The 19,811-nt window shown below is 41.1% G+C and overlaps 1 protein-coding gene across 1 annotated transcript in view; it reads right to left on the reverse strand.

Moving 5' to 3' along the window:
- The window catches only part of LOC100710573 (matrix metalloproteinase-17), a 91,487-nt gene that overhangs the window by 25,596 nt on the left and 46,080 nt on the right, over positions 1-19,811 (reverse strand). The window contains exon 4 of the mRNA XM_013270785.3: positions 13,773-14,059. Coding sequence (XP_013126239.2) covers positions 13,773-14,059 — 287 coding nt within the window. The remainder of the gene's footprint in view (positions 1-13,772; positions 14,060-19,811) is intronic.

Raw genomic sequence — 19,811 nt, forward strand, 5'->3', positions numbered from 1 at the left:
ACAATAGGAGGACAGGGAAAATAAAGCGTAACGATCATTGGAAAAGACACAACAAAAATAGGGTAACATGCCCAATATGCCAACCATTCCTCTCTCATACAGAAACATAAACAGTACACAGAATATGTGCATGTGTTCCCAACACACACACACACAGAAAAAAAAATTGAATGTCATGAAAAATTCACCTGCCTAATGATGCTTTTGTTTTAGTCAGGGTAATCAGTTTGTAGAAGCAGATTGCTGGCTGAGTGATAATTAATACAAGCAATCTGCTGCCTGTCAAAGCAAAAACAGCACTTCCAGACCTCCGCTTATTTGATCTCACCGAGATTCCACCTCTCACGACTCCTAATGGATGCCAGAACCATCCATCTACACAGCAGGGGTGAACTGGCCTGCTAAATGTGGTGCTTAATTTCCACTATTCAGCAACATCATACACATTAGGAATTGGCCTTAGCAGACCCAGATTTAGGGTCCCGCTGAGAACAATGCACCGGGAGATGGGGAAAGGAATTAGCAAAGGCAATTACTCAGATACGGATTTGTCTGATAATGTTCATTTTTCTAAAGACGATTACATAGCTCCACAATCTGCTGAAGCGCCAACACTCATTTTTTACCTTGTGGGCTGACCTAACATGCTTAGATCTTCCCAAGGGATTACCACGCCTCTGAAAAAGTTGCTAAGAGCAACAATTTATGATTCTGATAGCTTTGCCTGTTGTCTTACAAGCAGACGGATATGTAGTTCAGCAGTGATACCGGCATCAGCTAAGCAATGCCTTGGAGACAAGCTAGGCAAGCTGATGACGCTAGAGCGGGATGCAAGATAGCAGCAAGGGGGAGACTGGCAGAGTGTGACGTGAAGAAATTAAGAGCTGTTTAATTAACCTTTTTCCCTGAGCCTCACAACATCAGCCTGGCAGCTTCAGTGTGTTAGAGAAGGCAATTTTAACAGCTAAACAAAACATTAAAATCTGGACGTGAGCTGAACTTTGCACCCAGCACCACAGAAGAAAAGAGAATTCATCGACTCTGGCTTTCTTTGGGGAGCTGATTAGAGACATTCAGGAAGAGTTTCCTCTTTAGAAGCTTAAAAAAAAAAAGTAGTTTGTTGCTTTACAGATGAAAAATCTTGATGCACTAGATGCAAAGTTTGCCCTTGAGGAAATTCATCACAGTGCAGGAAAAAAGTATTCTTGGTCAACTAACAAGTTGGGTTCCTAGAATCCACCCATATCTCACTCTGAAGGCCATTTTCTTCTCTCTGAATTATTTATTACAGGCAAAAATCAACGGCATTCTCAACATTAGCACGTAAAATATACTGTAATTCATATTATATATATGTATATATTTTTTACTGTTAACACCATTCTGCTTTTTAACCAAACGGATAGTTTTTTGGAGGCAGGTTATGTAGTGAATTCAAGTCATAAAGGTGAGGTCCCACTGCTGACCTCTCCTCCTCCTCTTAACCAAACCTACATCTACGCAGCTGCTGATGCCTCTGCCATCATTCCAGACACACATTCAAACACACGCTCAAGCCACACTACCAGCATCGTCTGCTTGCCTTGCCATTGCAACAGCCTGGTGGGAGGTCTAATTGGAGCAGATTGAGCTGCTGTCCTGCAACATATGGTTCGCAGCCCTGACAGCAGAAAACAAAGGAGGGACATCCACACAGGTCCTGGCCCCATCTCAGACTCACCAGCTGGGTTAGACAGCCTCACACACCAATCAAATCACCATCTAAAGCCTCCAGGCTGAGGTCAAAATGCATCACGAGTTTTAAATTTCCATTGTGAATGCTCAAAAAAAAGCACTTTTGGACTAACAAGTAGCTGAAGTTAGCTACAATTTATCCACCATTATATAACAAGTCATCTGACAGGGGAAGACACACACTGCTAATGTGATCCTAAATGCGTTGGCCAATTTTTGTGCTTAAATCAACAACTGCTTTCAGCTCCCTAATGGGTTCAGAGGTGGACATGTCATCATTTTTGACACTTATTATTCAGTTTAGAAGTTCACTTTCAGTATAAATGATGCCTAAACACACACTGAATTTTTGGACTCTCAAAAATCTGCCATGACATTTGGAGCTTCAGTACAGTTTCTTATTTGGTTTAATAATATACCAAACATAAGAGTATGTTTGCATTGTGTATCTTTGATGTTTAATGGAAAAGCTGAACGCAGTGTAAATGAGCAAGAGGTTATTTATAGAACAATTACTAACAATACTATCTAAATTAGTCAAGCACTTTTTATTAGTGTTATTGATTATTAGTACAAAGTGATTATTTGGTGCTTGCGGACTGCTTGTTCCCAGGCAACAGCCCATAGGAGATACCCGCATAGTGAAGCATCTTCACATAAAGTATTGGTGTGTCATGTGCATATAGTATAACTAACATTTTCTGTACAGTGCATTTCACAAGATAATGTATACATAACCCCGAGAAGCACACTGATCGCGTCATTATCTCTATGCGGCAAAATCGCTCCTATTGTGAGGGCAGGTGCTTCATAAATTCTGTTTGCTTACACTATTTTGCTTCCAGCCTTGGAAGAGGTTTTCATGTCAAAGTTTGTCATGAATTCATCTTTCATCCAGCAGATACTCTATTTGGGAATGCTGAGGGTAAGGTGATAAAAAGTTAGAATAGGTAGAGGCTGCCAAGTTGTGTGATTCTGTTTCTCCTGGAAGGGAAAAGGCTTCACTTGGAATTAGAGAAGGAATAATAGCATCCTCACACATCAAAAACTTTTGGCACTCTATCTATTGGCCTCAGGGACGTTTTAGCAGATGGTGGTATACGCAGCATGGTAGTAACAATTACTCTTCCCCTGCTGAGGAACTATTTGCAATTTTATTAGAAACAAAAGACTAAATACAGACATCAAATACCCACAAGCAGCAGATATAATTAGACAAATCAAAGTTAATTTGATTCCTAACATTTCGCTGGAACAAATGAGGGAACACGAGTCTTCAATAACACAATTTGATGGGAGATAGATCTGTGACGAACTAAACTTTTTACCACCTGGAAAGCGCATTTCATTTAAGGTGACTGACAAGATTGGTGGATAATTCTTTATTTCCTCACAAACACTTATAGAACTGCAGAGCCTACACGCCAAAACAAAGCTGACAATTCAACATGCACTACCACTTTACACGGTAAGTGCGAGTTCACAGGTGTGAAATAAGGTCATATTTGATTTTCTCATTAACCTCTTTTTTTCTCAATCTTTACACAGCTACTTCTGTGCAGCACTGTGCCTTCACCAGAAAGTATGCGCTGGTTGCTCCCATTTATACTTTTTATTAAGTGAACTACATTCAGCATTGTCCCTGAAGGCATCCTGTATATACATAGACACAGCACTAAAGCTGGTGCAGTACAAATGCATTGCTGTCACTACATCGCCTGTGTAGACATTGTATAATAGTTTCTATGTCAAAACAGCCTGTTCTCATTCCCGCGACGTCAAATAATGCTGCTTTGTCAAAGCTGCTTGCGTGTTTCAGTTACGCACAACTTGTCCTTCGGCAGCCGTGCATGAGTCAACGGATTATGGCATTAGTAAAATAGGTCTGTCAATCCCAGCTCGTCATTTTTCAACTTGAAGGGTTTCTGTTTTAAAAAAGCATGTTTTAACCCAAACAATAATCTTTCCCTTACATTAAATAAGTAGTGGTTTAAGTGTAGTAAACAAGCAAATGAAAATAAATTAATATGGGAGTGGAAAAAAGCAAAACTAGGTGCAAAACGCAAAGCTCCAGATGGGATGGATCTGGTTGAAAAAACTGTGCCACACCTTTAGCTACCTGACTTTAGCGGTCTCTAAAATGCTACACTGAAAAACAAACCTGTGTAACGAAGACACACAGGTGGCATTTGACAAAAAACCAGCATGTGATGCCCAAGGTAGCGAAAGTGTTGGTCAAGAAGTTGAGAGCTTGTTTAAACCTAGACAATTACTAGATTTAGGGAAATTTTCCTCATCCCAAGACAATTGACACCAGTTGTGGTGAGTGACCACTGGAGATTGCGACCAATTTCACCCAGCACTGACGACTGGCAAAGAGGGTAGTGCATCAAATTGCCAAATGGCCATTGGTAAATAACCACAGCAGCCCATAATTTTCATGGAAGATGCTGTCTTGTCTGCAAACATTTGCCAACTGCTCATCAAGAGGTAGTGAAACTTGAAAACGCTGATTTGTGTTTTAGTTCTGTTTAATCCTTTGTCATAATTTTTCCCAGTGCTTCTGAGTTTACTTTTGCTTTTGTTCCTCATTAGATTATATAATATTTAGCTGTCATCTTTTGAGATCCCTGTTTCACTTGTCAAGTCCCCGTGTCTGTCTAGTCTCTCTGTGTTCTCTCTCCATGGTCCCTATAGTTCTGTCAAGTTTGCATGTCTTATTCCATGTCTCAGTGTTTAGTACTTCCTGCTTTATTTTGATAATCTTTCATTTTGTGTGTGTTATGTTCAGATTTACTTCCCTTATTTCATTAATCCAATTCAATTTTATTTATATAGTAGCAAATCACATTAACATTTGCCTCAAGCCCCTTTATATTGTAAAGTAGAGAGCCTACAATAATAGTCATTAATTAGATTCAGGCTACGTCCACACAAACACAGCTATTTTTGAAAGGCAACTTTTTCTATGTGTTTGGTACGGAAGAGGATTAGGGCCACCGGGAAAAAAAAGGGCATGTTTTTTTCCGTCTTTTCCAGAATTCTGAGAAAAAAGTCAGAATTCTGAGATTAAAGTCAGAATTCAGAGAAAAAAAAAAAAAATCAGAATTCTGACTTTAATCTAAGAATTCAGAGGAAAAGCTCAGAATTCTGACTTTTTTCTCAAAATTCTGACTTTTTTCTCAGAATTCTGACTTTTTTCTCAGAATTCTGAGATTAAAATGAGAATTCTGACTTTAATCTTAGAAGTCTGAATTTACCACACAATACCACACTAAGTAAAAACTGGAGATTTAATACATCACTGCTTAAAGATGAAGACTTTATTAAATATTTAAAAAAAGAGTGGACTTCATATTTAGACTTTAATGACATTCCCGGAACATCAGCTTCTGTTTTATGGGAAGCAGGGAAAGCTGTGATGAGAGGTAAAATAATTTCTTTCTCATCACATAAAAAGAAAAAAGAAAACAAAAATATTCAGGAATTAGAAAAAACCATCAAATCCCTAGAAGAAGCCTACGCGTCCCACCAAGATCAGGAAACACTGAACAAAATACGCAAAACAAAACTAGAATTAAATGAGATAATTGATAAAAAAACCAAATTCTTAGTACAAAGACTACGCTTACAAAATTATGAACATAGTAATAAATCCGGTCAATTTCTAGCAAACCAGCTAAAAATAAATAAAGAAAAAACAACTATATGTGCTGTTCAAGATTCATCTGGGAACACAGTATATGACCCGAAACAAATAAACAACATCTTCAGGGATTTCTATAAATCGTTGTATTCACCACAAATAAACCCATCTAAAAAGGAAATTGATCAGTTTTTAGACAACATAACTCTCCCAAAATTATCAGACTCTCAAGCAATTGCACTGGATTCGCCACTGACATCAGGTGAACTCCAGGAAGCCCTGATAAGTATGCCCAATAATAAGGCTCCAGGTCCAGACGGCTTTCCTGCAGAATTCTACAAAGAATTCTGGACGATTCTAGCACCAGTTTTTTACAGAACGTTGTTGGAAATCAAAGAAAAGGGCAGACTTCCATCAAATATGAATTCTGCAAACATTAATCTCCTGCTAAAACCAGGCAAAGACCCTGTATATCCCTCAAGCTATCGTCCAATATCCCTTATAAATGTAGACCTTAAAATAATCTGCAAAGCTCTCTCGAAGAGACTAGAGAAAATAACCCCCCTCTTAATTCATCCTGACCAAACTGGTTTCATAAAAGGTAGACACTCATCAACAAATACACGTAGATTACTTAATTTGATAGACTACTCATACAGTAAAAACCTTGAAACTACAATATTTTCTTTAGATGCAGAAAAAGCGTTTGACAGAGTTAACTGGAAATTTCTATTTACAACTTTAAACAAATTTGGTGTTGGATCTTCTTTCATCAGCTGGTTAAAAATATTATATAATTCCCCAACAGCTTGTGTCAGAACAAATGACCAGACATCCTCCAGCTTCTGTCTCCTGAGGGGCACCAGGCAGGGATGCCCACTCTCCCCTTCATTGTTTGCAATTTTTATCGAACCACTAGCAGCAGCAATTAGACAGAATTCAGTAATTAAGGGCATAAAATGCAAGAACATGGAACATAAAATCAGCCTTTATGCGGATGATGTGTTACTCTTTCTCCAAAATTCACAAACCAATATCTCTGGGGTGATTGAACTGATAAACTCTTTTGCAAGAATTTCAGATTACTCAATTAACTGGTCAAAATCTACAGTCCTTCCGATTAATTGCTCCTTCCATAATTCCTCTTCTACTCCACTGCAATCGGGAAATATAAAATATTTAGGTATTAATGTTTCTCCCAAGCTTGCAGATCTAACTAAATTAAACCATATCCCACTTTTAAAGAAAGTACAAGGTGATCTGGCTAGGTGGAAATGTCTACCCATATCACTCATGGGAAGGGTTGCCGCTATAAAAATGATGGTATTACCAAAAATAAATTATTTATTCTCAATGATCCCAACTAAACCGCCGCAAGATTGGTTCAGATCTCTAGATTCATATATGTCCAAATTCCTTTGGAAAAATAAGCCCCCACGTATAAGCTTAAAAACATTACAAAAGACCAAGGATAAAGGAGGATTAGAACTACCTAACTTTCAGCACTACTTCTTAGCCAACAGGCTTCAGTTTATCTCAGGATGGCAAAAACATACCCTCTTAGATGAACCTTGGCTAGATGTAGAACAAGCACTTTGCAATAATCTAGAGATTTCAAATCTACCATTTATTAGCTCAAACATCCAACGACATGAATGCTTCAAAAGCATCAACATCAGCTCTTCTCTGACAGCATGGTGGGAGTTTCTGAAGTTGACAGAGTCTTCATTAATCCCATGCAAACGTACACCTATCTGGAACAACCCTGACATATTACAAAACAATAATATGATAAACTTTTCAGATTGGAGTGGTAAAGGAATCAAATATTTAGAACATATACTAGAAGGAACAGAATTTATTTCATTTGACAGACTAGTTACACAATATGGGATCAGCAAGAAAAGATTTTTAGAATATCAGCAAATTAAATCCATAGTAAAAAAGAGATTTAAACCAGGTCAAGATGAACTACAAACACCACCAAGTGTGGTTCAATTTCTGACTCTTAAAACCCCCAAATTACTGTCCAAAATATACAGAATGCTTTCTAAAATAGATGAATCAATATCACTTCCTATTGCAAAATGGGAAGCGGATTTATCAGTTAACTTAGACCAAAACTTCTGGTCTCAGATTTGCTCAAAAACCTTTCATCTAATTAGAAATCCCAGTCTTCAATTAATTCAATACAAAATACTACATAGAGTGCACTATACAGGTCATCGGATGTTCAAGATGGGCTTTACATCTACCAACAACTGCTCACACTGCCAAACCAATTCACCGGACAATTATATCCACGCTCTTTGGTTCTGTCCACCAGTTCAGAAGTTTTGGCGCGAGATATGTGAAGACTTATCAAAGTGTCTGAAATGTAACATTCCAACTTCGCCTTTAGTGTGTTTGTTGGGCAGCTTAGATAATGTCACTACGGAAAAGAATATAGCCCATATGGTTTTCACTGCACTATGCATAGCCAAGAAAACAGTCCTCATGAACTGGAAAAATAAAAATAATCTTAATTTTAACCAATATAGAAATTATCTATTAGATTACATTAGTCTTGATACAGCCTCTGCCACCACATCAGATCAATTGCTCTGGGCTCCTTTGATCAGCTCCATCACCTAGTGGGGGTGGGGGTCATAGTTTGGTCCCACCTTCACTGTTGTGACAGGTGTGGGGTAGGGACAGGCTTAGGGCATCGGGGGGTTCCCCAGGAGCATCTTCCTTGGGGGCTCAACCCGGGGTAGCGGTCATGGCCAATTAAGGGCTCTGTTGGCTCTTGGGTGACGGTTTCCTCGTGGCTGCGTGCAGCGGGGCTAGGGGAGGGTCTGTGCTGACGGACGTGGGTTACTGACCTGGTAGCCTGGCTGCCCCTGGGTGGGTCCGGGATGGGCGTGAGGTTCTGGGGCGTTCCGTCTCTGGGCTGGGGCCCTGGCCGGGCCTCAGGGGCCTGGGTCCTGGTTGGTGTGTTGCCGGGGTTGTGGGCGGGTGGGTGTATGGGGGCCCAGCCCTGGCGCAGGGTGCCGCCGGTGCATCGAGCCACCTGGGGGGCTCTTCAACTGGTGGGGAGGTTGTCACATCTTGCAGGAGCTTTCCTCTCTTCGGGAACTCTCTCTGCAGGAGGGGGAGATACAGGAGAGGTGGAGGAAGCTCTCAGCCTGGGCGTCTATTGTCTTGTGTAGTCTGGAAGATGAGTGGATGATGGGGTGGGTGTAGTTTTCTCTGTGGTGGGGTCGGGTGGACTGTCCCGGGCTCTGTGGGGCTGGGCGGCGCTGCTGCACTGGGCCCCGGTCTGGATGGGCCTGGGCCCCCCTTTCCCTGGCGGGTTGCAGAGTATGGGGGTGCCTACTGGGGTCAGCGGGGGAGCTGGCCCAGGGAGGGGTCACTTGCCCCTCCCTTCCTTCCCTCCCCATCTCCAGCTGCCTCCCTCTTCTCGCTCCACCACAGTCACCCACACATGCAGGGCCTTGGGGTAGGGGTGTGTCACCAGGGTGCAGGGGAGGCATCCCCCCCCTCTGTCTCCTTCTGGCTGCCTCTGCCTCAATTTTATCCCACAACTTAGACATTCACATTACTCACACTCTCATTACACATACATATAGGATCTTGGGGGTGGGCACGCCACACAGTATCCAAATTACCATCAGGGTGTACACCTCACCCCTGGCGTCGTTGCCCACCTCTCAATTTTAAATACACGTAGACATTGAGGGCTAGCAGGAGGGGCTATGCGCCTACCTGCTGCTCTGGCAGGTAGCTCCATGCCCTCCTGGGTTTTAAATGCACCTTAGAACACACATACATCAACACTACATATGAGCGGGTGGAGGGAGGTTTGGAGTCTTCACACACCCCCGTTCTCTGCGGCCTGCTGGAGCGGGGGGGCTAGGAGGAGGAGTTGGCCGTCCGACTGGGTCTGGAATGTGGGGCCTCCCTGCTGCTGCGGAGTCGGGGCGGTCTGCTTCTCCCCACCGCAGGGAAAAGGGTAACACCACCTGGGTCTGGGTGCAGTTTTCCCCTCCAGGGGCAAGGGTACCCGGACCCGGTTCTTAGAGTACGCTTGGGGAGAGTGATTGTGTGTACAGCGTCTCTTTATGTCTGTCTCCGCGTTGGTTGAGTGTGGAATAATTGCCTATGAGAGCATGAGGGTGGGAATGGATGTTTGTATCTGTGTGTGCCTGTATGTCTGTGTCTATATGTCAGGTTGGGTATCAGACGCCACCTCTCTGGGGACATCTCAGGCCCTCCAAGGTTTGGAGGCCTATCTCCCCCCACCACTTCCCCTGCCGGTGGTGGACGCCCTCAGACATCGGTGCGTTGGTGGTTCTCTGTGTCCGGGGGTGGGCGCCCAGGTACACACCGGCTCACTCCTTGGCGGCTGCTTATCGGGGCCTGGAGCCTGGGGCTCGCTCGGGCCACTTCGGAGGCGGGGTGCCCTCGGCCTCTCGGCCCGGGGCTCGGTCACTCAGGCACAGCTGGCTGCCGGCGGAGCTCACGGGCACGTCACTGCAACCCCCCCTGGCTTCTGCTCCGCGGCTGCTGAGTGACCCCTCATCTGGGACTCTCCTCAGCTCTTTCTGGGATAGTGACGCGGCTGCCCCTCTGTTGGTCTTCCTTGGTCTCTTGTGTTCTGGGGGCCTCTGGATGTCTGGAGTTTTGATCTCCTCCATACCTGCTTCATGCCCTGGAGGACGGGGCAGTGGCCCCCCACACCCTCTAGCACACCCTCTAGCAGATCATTACATGAAGGAACCTTTTAAAAACAAGCGCGTTCATGCTCACAGGTGTACACACAGGTGATCACACACAAACTACACCCTTTTTGGCTCCTACCTCAAAGCACACTGTGCGCTGTCGATCTTACGTGCTGCACAATAATGTTTAATATTTAGTATTTACTGTCATATTCCCATAGATCATTGTGATGTTGTTTATTACTCTCGTTTTCTTCTGCTTGCTTTCTCTTTCTTTCTCAACAGGTGATCCAGATGATCGATATATGTATTTTTTTTGTCTGCTTATTCTGTTGGTTTTTGGTTTTTTGCCCTTTTTCCCCGTCCCTCTTCCCCGCTGTTTTTCTTTCCCTCTTTCTTTCTCCCCTTTCTTTCCCCCAGTTAAGTCTGTCCCGTATTCAGCAAGTGAAAATAAAATAAACAATAAAAGGTGAATCAAATGGACCATTACGGCAAGGCTGGGATGGTCAATTTGGTAAAGTAAATCCGTTGGGCATCTTTCTTCGCCTTTAGACAATAATTCTGATGGCAAAAGAACCAAACGGGACAGGTTAAAAAAAAAAAAAAAAAAAAAAAAAAAAAAAAAGAAGTCTGAATTTTTTCTCAGAATTCTGAGATTAAAGACAGAATTCTAAGAAAAAAGATTTCTGAGAAAAAAGTCAGAATTTTGAGAAAAAACATTTCTGAGAAAAAAGTCAGAATTTTGAGAAAAAAGTCAGAATTCTGACTTTAATCTTAGAATTCTGACTTTTTTCCTCAGAATTCTGGAAAAGATATTGATACTGAAGAATGATTCCATCTCACTGTCTGTCCACACGTAGGACTCATGTCTGTTTCTATGCGCCATCTTTGTTTACTCTTTCCCTCCCAGGCTTCTAGACTTCTGATTGGTGAACATTTCTACACGTTCAAGTCATTTTGGAGGATTGTGTGAAGTAATTTGTGCCAAATATTTATCACATGTTTTCTACCCCCCCTTCTCATCAGTTTTTACTGTCCATTCATCTTTCATAAAGAAGGGACAGATGCAGGCATAGAGTAAAGGAGAGAGGAAGGTCATTTTAAGTTCAGTCATCCAGATGAAAGGACGAATAAAGAAAGCAAGTCAGAGAAAAGGAGAGTTAATGATTTATGCTGTCATTCGTGTGACCGTGCTGGGACAGTCCCTGCCTGATGATGCATTCAGTGGACTTGATTGCTCCATCCGCTTATTTCATCCAGATGAGAGGTCCTTTAATGCTTTCCCACTTGCCAACCTGATCTACTTTCTGTTTTTTTCTTTTCCTTTTTTTTTCAAGCTAAGGACGGTGGACGTAAAATGAGGATGATGCTAAGTGACTGGCATGTTTAGGGAACTTGACCATGGTATTTTGAAAAAAATAGTACACACAAATATTTACACACACACACACACACACACACACACACACACACACACACACAGCATAGAGTCTAAGGTTTACACATATTCATAACACAACAAAGACACATACGGTTCAGCAAAAGTGCAACAAGAAGAAAGGTGAATGAATGAACATATGAGTGAATAATGAAAAAGTGAATGTAAGTGGTTTTGAGACAAAACACCGGGCGAGATTTTGCAGAGCTGTCTAAGAATGACGGATATCTCTAATATGAGCTCATTTATTTTTGATTGGCAAAGCTGATTGAATTCCATTCAGAGCCACTGTCAACATGTCCTCATTTCAAACTCCCACATCTCCCTTGGCGGGTAATCAAGCACTTTGAAAACTGTTTGATGAAAGAAATTTGGCCAGATCATTCAAGAGGACACTGCATAAACAAATCTATTAAACCACACATTTCAGAGCAAGAAACACACTGAATGAACATGTTTCACTGGCTAATTGTGTGGTGGTGACAGTATTAACACACAGGAAAACAACTAATAATCAGTGTGACTCAGGTTAATAATCCATTTTGATAATGACTTAAATAGGGAGTGAACTCAAACAGGACAAACAAACAAATAAATAATGATGAAACATGATATACAGCCAGTAAATAACAGAGTGCCATTTTCTTTTCCTTTGAACTGAGGTAAATGCAGAACTGTCAGAGTTCAAACAGCCAATAATAAGCAAATTAGTTTGATGCCGATTTCTAGAAGGTTTACAATAAGCAGTAAATTGCTAATCAGTTTGGCAATTGTAAACAAGTGGCAACATCCAGAGCCCTGTACTACAATCTGACTTCAGCATACACAGGGTGTTTTTCTGCTATTTGGCTTCACTTACCCTAACATTGGCAATTAGGATAAGTGGTCACACAAAGCTGGTTATCAACTTGCTAAGTTAGCCCAAGTTTATTGGCAGGAGAGCAACTGCATAATATAGTAATACAGAGTAATATAGTGTTAAAAGTGTGCACTTTAAGCACCTTATTTGCTAAAACGGCTACTATGTTAATAAAGTTTAGCCTTTTTGAAGGAGAGTTGTAGTTTGTACTCTTTCAGATGTAGCCTCAGTAGTGTTTAATGGTATGAGAGCAAAGATTAAATATGGACTTCAAATGTTGGGTTAATCTACAGCAACTTGAATATAGGTATCTTGTTTTATGATCACATATTAATGCATATAGGACAACAAAATATCTGTAAAATTGTTTTCTGCCTACAGAATAAATAAATAAAGGAATAAGGTGTCCAAGAATTTATATTTAATAATGACGGTTATCAGGGGAACACAAAGACATTAAACACTATTTACTACTTTAGACCCTTCTATCTCTGCAGAGAGATCCGTGTGCTCTTCCAGGAATTGTGACCTTGTTTTCCAGATAACTGATTGGTCAATAGGTTCATAGTAAAAAGCGATCCACCTACGTATTAGAGATTACATAGGGCTATCCCTCAAATTACCTAGATAAGATGAAATCAAGGAAATAGAAAGTGCCAAGAATTTACCCAGTGCTTTGTGTTTAACCCTTTACAGAAGAAATAAAAACATTTAGAGCCTGGTACAAAAACTGTTTTGATTCTGCAAACTAATTTAGCCTTTTATTGGAAATGTAAGAGAATATGTTTTTACATCACTCAATTGTTTAAATTGTATTAAAGCTTAAATTTATGTGTTATTAGGAGTAAGGCCTCGAGTGACATGTCGGGGCTGTCTTAGAAACCAAGGGAGGTACTGTATAAAAGCCAGGTATGAAACACTCCTGAAAGCCATGAGATTAAAGAAAAGTTAAAGAAGAGATTTAAAGGACATCAAAGTAGTTCCACAGTTTGGAAACTGCAAACACTGGTCACCTTTGTTTGGTAGTCGAGATCTTGTAATAACCAGCAGAGATCCAATCACCAATCAAAGTAGACACCCAGGCACTTAAGGGGTCCTTGACGTACTTTGGCACAAGGCAATTTAAAGTAATGAGTAAGAGTAAGATTTTAAAAATCAATAAAGAATTTAACAGGCAGGCAATGCAAACTGAACAGATAGATTTAAAAAAAAAAAAAATCTATAAGTAATGAATTGTTTGCCTGAAAAGCCCCTTTTTAAATTCAAACATTAAACTAATTTTGAACATTAAAAAAAGGAAATAAAAGTGTCTTACTTAGTGTTGCTGGCACCAAATAGTTTATAAGTATAGCAGATGTCACAATTTAAAATAGCAGATGCAACTTCACTCACCTGGAGATCTGAAGGTCCAGGCTTCGTCATCATCAAAGTGAGTATCTCCAGCCGTAAACCTCTCTCCAGGGAAAAATGCATGTGCCACTGTGCCCCCCGGCCCATCAAAGGGGTATCCATCATTGTGGTCAGCCTTAGTGAAGTCGATCTGAATGTCTGCATTACTTCCAGCCACCTCATGGAAATTAAGTGGTGCGATGTCGCTCCAGACCTTCAAGGCGTAGTACATGAGGGCTCGAACAGTGTCCCTGCCCAATAAGGCAGAATCCTTAGGGAAAGTCCGCACTCTGAGAGAGAGAGAGAGAGAGAGAGAGAGAAAATGGAGAAAAGAAGTATATCAAATATAATGAAGGAAAGGGAGAAGAACTGTGTGAAAAAGGAGTTGAGGTGACTGATGAAGAAAATGGATGGGATGCTGACAAAAAAAGTTGATAATGGACAGGGTAACTGTGAGAAGGAAAAGACTAGAACTGACAAGAAATACAAGGAAAAGGAAACGAGGAAAGAAAGAGAAATGAGACATGAAAGACAAAAGGAAAGAAGGAATGTATTGAATGTGTAATTGTGACACATTAGAGATGAACATGAACTTTTCCACTTTACTTCAAGGTGTACTTTTTTGTGAGTTTCCTGCTCCTAAAACGTGCTTTAGTAGTTGAAAGCAGTTGTGGTGGAAAAGCTGTTTTAAACATCTTTGCTGCAAACTAAATACTCAGCACAGTTCAGCAATAACAGAATAATGCTTTAAATAATTCACAATTAATGCAAAAAATGATTTTAATTAACCACACCCCTGTCATCTTCCTTGGTTTATTTATTCTTGACCTTTGTCTTTAGTATGGGGTTTTGGTATCAGTAAATGGTTTTAAAATTAGCATTTTATTTTGGGATTAGTTTATATGGAGTTTTGTTATTTCTTTCTTTGTTATTCTTCCCTCTTATGTCAAGTTTGTGTATCAAACTTGACATATACAAACTTGTATGTCAAGGAGACGTGTGTGAGACTTGTTTAGAACTACAACAAATGACTCCAGGCTTTTAATGAGCAACATAGATAAAGTGACTATTAGCATCAGCAGGGCTAATAATTTTGACTGTGGTAGCTTTTGGTTTTTGTACAATAATTTTGTTCCCAACAAAGCCACAGCTATGTATATACTGATACAAGGGTGGATGCTCATTGGTTCAAGTCATGCCTGTGAGCTAAAAGCTTAACCTTTTATTACTCTTGGGTGTTCATGATATATAGATGGGAGACCCCTAATTAGGTAATCTCACACACATTTCTGGCTTTACACACAGTAACTCTGCCCACCAGCTGTTCAAACCTTCAGTTTATGAGGGGCTACCAATCAAAACAAAGTTGCCTTTAAGGGAAAAGTGAGGTTGTTTCAGTGGTTCCACTGAAATGCTGCATTGAGCTGTGACTCATAAAAAGCTACTCTAATGGACTTCAGAATAAAAATACGAAACTAGAAACTAGCATAATAGGCCCCTTTTGAATTAAAAACTAACAATCTTGTTTGAAATGGTATCCTCAGAAGTAAAATGAATAAGAGACTGGTGAGTAGGTGATTAAGCACAGGAGGAAAATTCGAAAAAGGAAAAGGGAGTGCAAGATGTAGGGAGCTCTGGACTTCCTAAAAGCATGAAGATCGACTAAATGTCTGCCACCTGCACAAAAAATCCTGATTCTGTGATTTCACTGGTGTGTGTGTGTGTTTTAAACTTTTTTTTTTTTTTTTAATTTCATGGTTAGACGCTGCTGCCACTTATGTTCCAATATCTGGAGAATACAATGTGCATTTGCGACATTGGCATCAGCTGTTGGGAACACCTTACAAGCCTTACCCTGTTCTTACATTTCTCTATTCTTCATTTACCAATCAGTATAACATCTCTGAAGTTATTCCTTTCTGGTAGCTACAGTAGAAACACTGCAGGAATGAACAGAAAACCACTCAAATGTCACACTAAGTTTGCCCACCTCCTCTCCACCCATTTCCCTTTTCCTCTTCATTCTTTCATTGTCTCGAACATCTCTTTTCTTTTCTTTCCATCCATCAGCCTTCGCCCCCTCCTTCGTCTCTGCTTCTACATGATGCACTTACCCTCTTTGTCCCTACAAGAGCACTTTGTCTAAATACAAGAAGCCATTTTGCCATTGCAGGCTGCTCTAGGAAATTTAATCAGCGTGTGATACTGACAGAGTATAAGAAGAGTGAATGCCACCTTATCCTCCCATTACAACTAGCTTCAGGCTAGTATCATGGATAAGTGAAGGAATAACATGCCAATACATTATTATTATTATTATTTTTTAAATTTGTGTGTGTGTGTGTTATTGCTGCATGTATTTGCTTTTACATCATTGTGGAGAAATTATGGCACATTCCTGTTACCATCCTTGACGCCCACAACTTATGCACAGCTCTCTTAAGGTCCCACCACAACATTTCAATCAGCACGGTGGTGCAGTGGTTAGCACAGCAAGAAGGTCCTGAATTCAATTCCACTATCAGGCCAGGGTTTTTCTGTGTAGAGTTTGTGTGGCTTCTCTTTGAGTACCCCGACTTCCTCCCACAATTCAAAGCCATGCAGTTAGTGGGGTTAGGTTAATCGGCAATTCTAAATTGCCCATAGTTATGAATGTGAGTGTGAATGGTTGTCTATCTCTGTGTTAACCCTGCAACAGACTGGTGACCTGTCCAGGCTGCACCCTGCCTCTTGCCCTAAGACAGCTGGGATAGGCTCCAGCCCCCCCGCGACCCTGACAAGGATAAGTGGACTTTCTGTTGTAGATTTGCTGCTGTGCTTGGGACCCAGTTAAAGCTAAATTTTAGCTGTCAGGCAGATTGCCTTACATTTAACTCTTGAATACTTTGCACGACCATGAGCTACTCTGTATACCAAAGTCAAGAGGTCCTGTGGCTGTAAAACTCCAAATCATCATCCCTTCAGAGTCCATGTGGTTTGTCTTGTTTTTTGTTGTCATTGTTTTGTTTTTTTTCAGAGAAGAGGCTTTCTGTTGGCAAAAATTCGAAACAGGCCATAGAACAGCTCATGATCCAAAACATACCACATCATCTATAAAATACAGTGGAGGCAGACAATGGCTTGGGCGTAACAATTTTATTGATTTCATTGACAGCGTTTATTGATGATGTGACACAGGACAGAAGCAGCAGTCAGTCACCTGATCTTAACTCAATTGAGTATGCATTTCACTTGAAGACTAAACTTCGGACACGGAGGCCCACAAACAACAGCAACTGAAAGCCGCTGATTTAAAGGCCTGGCAGAGCATTAAAAAGGAGGAAACCCAGCATCTGGTGATGTCCTGAGTTCAAGACTTCAGGCTGTCATTGTCAGCAAAGGGTTTTCTGTCATGGTCCCTGTGCCTGCCCAGCCAGCCCAGTGTGGCCACAATTGGTTTTGGTCTGTCTTTTCCCTCCCTTCTCTTGCTCGTCTTGCTCCCTCTCTCCTGTCTCTCTGCCTGGGTGGAGCTCAGATTGAGCTCCCGCCTGTGGCCCACACACCTGCAGCTGATCACTTATGATTCCGCATTTGTTTGCTGTCTCTTCTTAAGGCAGGGGCGCTGAGCTACTCGTCGCTGAAATATTGAGTAACTCTAGTTAGTATTGCCCGGCTCTGCAGAATTCAGTCGTTTCTCGTGCTTGCTTCGGAGTAACCCTCGTCTCTGTGAATAGGTTTCCCGGATCTACCTCGTACCGTGACCCCTGAGCGTGAGTGGAGCTGCTTGGTGTGGACGAGGAGCGGAGCTAGTGTGAAGGCTTTGCGTTTCCCAGACCCTGTGGACTTGGAACCATGGTGTTTTCCCCCCATGTGTATATGGTGCACCCGGTGTGGATAAATAAAGAACTGTTTAAATCGCATCTCTCAGTCTGTGCCTGAGTCCGTTCCACCTCCGTGACATTTTCAACCAAGTATTAAAAATGAATTTTCTTTTCAGTTATTTAATTTGTCAAATTACTTTTGAGCCCCTGAAATAAAGGGATTGTTTAAAAAGGAAAAAAATGCCTTAGTTCCTCACATTTTTATGCAATATTTTTGTTCAACCCACTGAATTAAAGCTAAAACTCTGCACTTCAACTGCATCTGAGTTGTTTCATTTAAAATTGGGGGAAAAAAAGTAAAATTAGAAAAAATATTTAAACACCTAACTGTATTATCTTAGATAGACCTCAGGAATAGTTTTATATAATAATGTCCCAAATTTCCATACTGGGAATTTCCATGTGGCAGGAATGACATGTTAGAGAAGGCAATTTGAAAATGCAGATAGGCACACATTGGTATTCGTCGTGTGAGACAAGCTCTGGGTAACACAACTTTTACATGTACCTGCACCAAAGCAAAAATGACCATCTGTCAGACCACCTGCATTGCATTCATTTGTGCTGCAATTTACATGAAAGAGGAAACGGAACCCATAAAAAAGGCAAATGTGGGGGGATATAAACTATGCAGGGAAAGTTGAAGGTGAACACGTTTAGAGTGAGCTGAACTTCAGCGGAGCTGTGGCTTTTCATTAAATCCTGGATAAACTGGCTTACAAATTAATTCTCCTTTACTCAAGGGACACCACACTGTTTTTCTGTTTGGATGGTGTTTTAATCCACTTATAAAAAAAATCTCCAGCACAGATTTAAGAAAATAGGCTCAACTGGTCCTATGAGGCATGAAATTAAAATTGCTTCTACATCACATACTATAGATTTGATCAACAGGAAATGTCCACATAGGCAAGAGATAGGCAGGTGACAGGGTGCACAGTGAGGGAACCTACTTTACTGGCATTATGAGGGGAAAAAAAGAAGATTTTAATTATCAGAGCATTAGTCGGTTTGTTTAAGCTATATACTTATACTCTAGTTTTTCTTTTAATTTATTTCTGACAAAGTGGTTGCTCAAGAAAATGTCCGTCCAGACCAGGCTTGCTGTTAGTACCAGTAATCTGGGGTGCTGCAAGACAAACAAGGCTTAAATCTACAGGATTACAACTGTTCTTTTCCAGAAACTCAGTGTGTTACTTGCCCCTCTTGGCCTCGTCTGTCCTTTATGCTGCAAAAATCTAGCTCCACAGCAAAATCCTTGGTATGTATGAACAGCTTAGACAAGCCGATCCAGTTATCGGCCTGCCAAACTCACAGTGTGACAATTGCAGTAAACATTGAGGTCACAAATAAGTTCAGAGATGGAGCTTCTGTCACTACAAACAATTCCAAGAAAGAAAAAAAACCCCTCCCTTGTCATTCCCATTTCTTCTTTTGTTGAATTTGTCACCTTAAAAGCCAAGTCTCCTGTCAAGCAAACCTTCTGTTTGACATTTGTTTCAGTTCATACTTGAATTCTTTATGATTAAGGACTTCTTGTTGATCCCTGATGACTCATTCCTCCAACTGAATCTTTTCCCCCTTGTTTTGTCATTCAAGAATAGATGAAGAACAGTGGTTCATCCTCATAATTTTTAAAAGTTCATTTCGTTCTTCTTGTTTTTCTTTTCTCTACATTCTGGGAGCTCCCCGGGCAGTTTGTTCTGGCAAGTCCTTCGCAGCCACACTTTTCTAGTGATAATGGGCTTCTGGCATATGGCATTATCTCACATTTAGTGATTTCAACAGCTTTGTCTACTGTCCATTTCATCCCAGTCTCATTCAGCCTTGCTTTTCAATTCTGTAATTGCTACACCAAATAAAAAGCCTGCGGTGCTCTGAGCCCTGTGAATTAGAAAGACACATACTGTTTGTCCACTCGTCTGAGGACCGAGGCTGCTGTGTGAATTCCTGCCAAACCTGACAGCTTATCACAGAAGCTTGAAAGTTAATACATACCCTCTACAAACAAAGTTGTAATTCAGGTGAGCAATGCTGACTAGCAGCGTGTTTGCCAATGTGTAACGGGAGTCGGAGAAAGACACTGCTGTTGTCTCCAAAAGTAAAACGTGTGTTTGTAAGATAAACTTTGTTAAGCATTAAACAACTTAAAAATACAATTCTAAATTTTGTTTTTAGTAAT

The sequence above is a fragment of the Oreochromis niloticus genome, linkage group LG7 (genome assembly GCF_001858045.2).
Source record: "Oreochromis niloticus isolate F11D_XX linkage group LG7, O_niloticus_UMD_NMBU, whole genome shotgun sequence".
In the NCBI taxonomy this organism is placed as follows: domain Eukaryota; kingdom Metazoa; phylum Chordata; class Actinopteri; order Cichliformes; family Cichlidae; genus Oreochromis; species Oreochromis niloticus.